General features: G+C 47.8%; 1 protein-coding gene across 3 annotated transcripts in view; it reads left to right on the top strand.

Annotated features, from left to right (window-relative positions):
- The window catches only part of LOC107102968 (putative RNA-binding protein Luc7-like 1), a 7,752-nt gene extending 2,707 nt beyond the window's left edge, over window positions 1-5,045 (top strand). Inside the window, exons 3-11 of one of the 3 annotated variants that reach the window (XR_001482149.1) lie at window positions 125-223; window positions 812-922; window positions 1,019-1,162; window positions 1,244-1,420; window positions 1,494-1,639; window positions 1,708-1,737; window positions 1,817-1,975; window positions 4,259-4,566; window positions 4,610-5,045. Coding sequence is in view for 2 of the 3 variants with exons in the window: in XM_015402449.1 (XP_015257935.1) it covers window positions 125-223; window positions 812-922; window positions 1,019-1,162; window positions 1,244-1,420; window positions 1,494-1,639; window positions 1,708-1,737; window positions 1,817-1,975; window positions 4,259-4,493 (1,101 nt within the window). In the remaining variant the exon portion in view is untranslated. Of the gene's footprint in view, window positions 1-124; window positions 224-811; window positions 923-1,018; window positions 1,163-1,243; window positions 1,421-1,493; window positions 1,640-1,707; window positions 1,738-1,816; window positions 1,976-4,258 lie in introns of all 3 variants that reach the window. The other 2 variants (XM_015402449.1, XM_015402450.1) reach the window with 2 other exon arrangements.
- Window positions 5,046-5,364: the final 319 nt, after the last annotated feature.

Below are 5,364 nucleotides of genomic sequence, written 5' to 3'. Positions count from 1 at the left end.
GTTTGAGACGTTCTGGATCGGAGCATTTGAGACGTTCTGGATCGGAACGTTTGACGAGACGTTCTGGATCGGAACGTTGAGATCTTGGCAGAAGGTGTGATTTGGATGTTCTTGTATTCCTCAGAGAATGGATCTGGGAGAATGCGCTAAGGTTCATGACTTGGCTCTGCGGGCGGATTACGAGATCGCCTCCAAGGAGAACGAATACTTCTTTGAGCTCGATGTAAGTCGTCTAACTTTACGCTCAGCTGCTCCTTCTTCTTTTATTTCTCTACAAATGTTTGCTTTATGTATTTATGATCTTTGAACTAATATTTTGATCTGTAGGTTTAAAGCAGAAAAAATAAATGATTTGTTTTCCTTCATCAGAAGTTGTTCAGGAAACGGCTGCTTTAAGGTCTTTAAGCTCATGGAAAAGCCTGGAAAATGAACCTAATCAGGACTAAAGTTATTATATTTCTGTTTGGGATGCAGTTTGGGAATAAAAGGAATAAACATTGAAACTAATAGAAATAGTTTCCTCTGCTAATGAGGCCATGTTTTCATCGCCAGTCATTTTTTTAATAAAATGTGAAATATAATCCACTGAGAAATTGACAGCCCGATCAAATCTGCCTGTTTGGGGAAGAAATGTTTGAGTTTATAAGCTCAAAGTTGTTTTCTACTTGGTTTCCTTCTGCTGCCCCCATCAGGTCGTCTGCAGAATGACTGCTGTGGGAAATGTGTGGAAACTCTGGCCTTTACTCTGTCGTTAAAAAAACTAAATCCAAATAATCCAGCCGTATGTTAAAGCGTTCTCCGTTCTCTCCAGGCCGCAGAGCACCTGCAGTCTTTCATCGCAGACTGCGATCGCAGAACAGAGTTGGCCAAAAAGAGACTGGCTGAGACTCAGGATGAGATCAGCGCTGAGGTGGCGGCTAAGGTGAAGGACGCTCTGCAAGAACAGCCACACATGCAGATAACCCTGATTTACTGTTTCTCTTCCTTCCTGCGTCTGTTTGTCTCCTTCCACGGAAAGGCTGAGCGAGTCCATGAGTTAAATGAAGAGATCGGGAAACTGCTGGCAAAGGCCGAGCAGCTGGGCGGCGAAGGGAACGTGGAAGAAGCCCAGCAGGTGTTGGAGAAGGTGGAGAAAACCCGGGCCTTAAAGAAAGAGGCAGAGGTCAGTTTAAGGTCAGGAGCTCAGATTAATGTTATGACCTGATCTGACAACTTTAACGTTTCTATTAAACTGTGAATAAAGGACGTTTACCGGAACTCCATGCCAGCCTCCAGCTTCCAGCAGCAGAAGCTCCGGGTGTGTGAGGTGTGTTCAGCCTACCTGGGGCTCCACGATAACGACCGGCGCCTGGCCGACCACTTCGGGGGGAAACTTCACCTCGGCTTCATTGAAATCCGGGAGAAGCTTGACAAGCTGAGGGTAAACTGGGAAACTCCCACTGTGTCCCGCTTTAGGCCACAGACCTGCTCACTTCCCAACGCTCTCCTTCCAGAAAGCTGTGGTAGAAAAACAAGAACAGATCCGCCTTAGAAGACGAGAGGACCGGGAAAGAGAGGACGAACGAGAGAGACAGTGGGAGATGGAGAAGGAGAAGGAGAAACGGGAATGGGAGAGCAAACGGGAGAGAGAGCGGAGAAGGTTGAAACTTCACAATCAAACAGTTTGGATTTATTGAGCTGTTTATATGATGCCTGTTTTTTTCTCAGGTCCAGATCCAGGAGCGGAGAACGCCACAGGTACCGCCGCTGTCCTTATCAGGTGTGACGTTCTGTCTGAGAACAGAGGAAACATCATCTGCTCTGTTTCTGGTTGAAGCAGGGATGGAGGCAGTTCATCGTCGCATCGCTCCAGACGGCGCCGCTCCTCTCGTCCCAGAGAAGACGGATCTGAGCGGGACAGGGAGCGAGACAGGAAGCACCGCCACAGGGACAGACGCCGCTCACGCTCCCACTCCCACAGACACAAGAAGAAGAGGTGCTCACAGTATTTTATTTATCTCTTTAAACCAGATGTTTAAAGGGTTTCCTGCGATGGCCGATCATTAGAAAGCAGTAATAAAATGATTGTACTTTCCTCCATTCAGACTGCCTCCATGTTTAAACATGTTGGTGGCAGCGTCATGCTGTGGGGTTCCTTATTGCAGCGGGGCGGGCACAGAAAGGGAATAAAAAATGAAATGTTGACGTTAGGAGGGCGTCTATCAGAGGAAGATCCATCATGTTGTTGCTGTGAAACAGGAAGTGATTTCGTATGAAGGCCTCTCTGGACTGAAGGTCCCGCTGCAGAAGCCCCCCCCCAACCCCCCATGGCCGCTGGCTCGCCGCCTATCGAGCTGAGGAAAAGTCTCAGGTAGACGCCGTTGGCTTTGAATAGGTGCAGCGGCCATGTTTTAAACCCTGCGGCGTTCAGACGGCCATCAGCTCCCAGTCAGGTCAACATGGAAACAACTCTTCATCATGTTTAGCCTCTTTTCACACCGTTTACACAATGTTAGAAATTAATTTTATAGAGTTTAAACCCGTTTGTCTTTATTCTCCTATAAAATAGAAATCAGGTAATGATGCCATCTGATCTGTAATGCCCCCCCATGGAGGTCTGACATCAAAGCTCTGTCACGTTAACGCCTCTGGTCAAAGTTACGTCCCTATTAGCTGCTAATATGTCCTGAACTGACCCCTCCAAACCTCTAGGGGGAGCCCTAGAGGAGAAGCAGAGCTAGCTGGCTCTCAGAGGAGAATGCTAGCTGCCATTAGCTTGTTAGCTCACAGCAGGAGGAGGTGTCACTTCCTGATCAGTCTCAGAAGCACGATCCATCCCGCGAAATCTGTGCATCTAGATCTACATTTGGGTCGCCCTTGATTTTAATTTGATAAAATGACCTAAATGACGTTTTTCCTCCCTAAATTTAGTCAAATATAAGATGTTAAAGGTGAATCATGTATTTCCTGAGAAATAAAATGCATTAAAATCTTTTCTATGTTATCAATCATCTGTACATAAATTTAGTCTTTTATGTTAACGCTTTATATTTCGTAATCTAAAGAAACAACTAAAATCCGATTAACTGCTCTGAGCGTCTCCCATGATGACGTCATAATACATGTTTTAAAGATGCGTATTAGCATATTAGCATCTTTTAGTGAGTTAATGATGGAAATGAGTGATTTTAGTACCATGATTACATCATTTATGGACACCTGGACGTATATCTGTCCACTCATGATGAGGGCGGATTGTCCTCCCGGGCGGATCGGGGGTCACGAGAACTTTTAACGACGGATCTTTAGTTCTTGCTCTGCAGGAGTTCAACCGTCACTTTGATGGTTCCTCAACTTTAATGCAGGAAATAAAAACCATGACGGGATTTCAGGATGTAGCTACTGCTAGCATCTGCTGATGCTAAATGAAAATTCACCCCTTCGTCTTTGATTTCCAACTTTGCGCCCCCTGGTGGTTCAGAAAGATCCAGAGAAAAGCCTCATGTTTCAAAGCGTGGAACATCGGTTCATCCCCAGAATCAGATGATGAGTGGAAAGCTGGTTGCCCTGCAGACGCAGCAGACATGCTAACCCAGGGGTGGGCAATTCCAGTTCCTGGGGGCCGGTATCCTGCAACTTTTAGATCCATCCTTGGTCCAACACACCTGAATCAAATGGCTGAGTTACCTCCTCAGTATGCAGTCGGTTCCTGCAGAGTCCTCCCAATTATCTGAGTACTTTATTCAGGTGCGTTGAACCCAAGGCATATCTAAAAGTTGCAGGATACCGGCCCCCAGGAACTGGAATTGCCCACCCCTGTGCTAACCTCTCTGGTGGAGCTAAAGAGAATTGACCCTTTCCAGCCACCGTCCTTCCAGTCTGACTGAGCTTTAGCTGTTTGACAACAATGACTTCAAGAAGCACTTATAAACACAGTTATTCATGTTTTCTTATTATTATTCAGTTATTTTCTCAGGTTTTACTGAAACCTGTCTTTAAAATTAGCTTTTAATTTGAGCCTTAAAGACTAAAACCTGGTTTGAGGTTCATCTATCGGTGGACTTTGGCTCAGACTCTGATTGGTGACGTGATGAACGTTCCCTCAGCAAACAGTCGGAGCCTCATGTTCACCTGGAAAACATTAAACTGCAGTTCTGTGTTTTGGCCAGAAGTGGCAGCATCATTAGGAAAGTCCTTCTTTAAAAGCTTTGATCCTTCGTATAAAAGTAGATATAAACCGTTGAAGGACTTTCTCTAAAAAACTGTTTTTCTTCCTCAGGTCTTCCAGAGACAGATCGTCCCATCCAGGCGACAGAGAGACGTCTCCGTCCCAGGAGAGATGGCGGGAGCGTGCAGGGGAGGGATGGCGCAGCGACAGGGTGGAGGCTGCAGCAGACTGGGAGGACAGGGAGCGCTCCGCTTCCCCAGACGTCTCCAGAGGACGGGAGAGATCCCTTTCCTACGAGCGAGACCGCCGCTCCAGCTCAGAGGAGCGAGAGTCTGGAGAAATCTGAACACTTTCCTTTTTAGATGCGCATGCAGCTGGCAGTGCATCAGATGCCGCTATGCATGTTCAGAGTGGACGGAGTGGACGGCGTGGGACGTGTTCAGAGTGGACGGCGTGGACGGCGTGGGACGTGTTCAGAGTGGACGGAGTGGGACGTGGACGGAGTGGGACGTGTACAGTCACTGACCTCCCAGCAGTTGCTCACAGGGGGACAATGTTTTCATTTTCTGCTTTGTTTACGGACTCTGGATGTTTTCTAGTTTTTCTTTCCTCTCATTGATTCTACAGGTGAGCTGCGGACGGCGGCCATGTTTGTCCAGCTCTGTTTTAATTTGCTGCCTTCTAACCGATGGTGTCCTGGTTTAGACCCTGAAGCGACGCCCCGACATTCCCTGCGTCTCTAAAGAGCTCATCCTAATATTTTCCATCAGTCCCCAGATTGACGCTCGGTGCATCTTTTCACTCTAACTCTGATGCTGTGATGTAGGACAGACTTTTAAGGAGGGGGGGGGGGTCCACATTGCCAGAACTCCACCAGTTAATAAAATGTTCTGATTTGGTTCAAATATTCCTGCTTTTGTTTTTCTTTCATTCGTTTGCTGAACTGACGGCTCGGGGGGAGGGGGAGTGCCAGGGTGACGGTGGCCTTGCTGATCAGGCTGGTAGCGGATGGGAAGAAACGGGTTTTGGTCCTGATGGAGCGCAGAGGGAAGGGACTGGGATCAGCCACCATCTTCCTGCAGGCCTCAGAGTCCTGGAGGCGTACAGATCCTGGAGAGATGGAACTGGACTGGATCCCTCCAGGGACCCGGTCTACCTGGACTGGATCCCTCCAGGGACCCGGTCTACCTGGACTGGATCCCTCCAGGGACGCGGTC

Source organism: Cyprinodon variegatus, unplaced genomic scaffold (assembly GCF_000732505.1).
Source record: "Cyprinodon variegatus isolate N-32 unplaced genomic scaffold, C_variegatus-1.0 Scaffold1350, whole genome shotgun sequence".
Taxonomy (NCBI): Eukaryota; Metazoa; Chordata; class Actinopteri; order Cyprinodontiformes; family Cyprinodontidae; genus Cyprinodon; species Cyprinodon variegatus.
The sequence above is the reverse complement of the archived record's forward strand: the minus strand, read 5'-3'. Positions and strand labels throughout refer to the sequence as shown.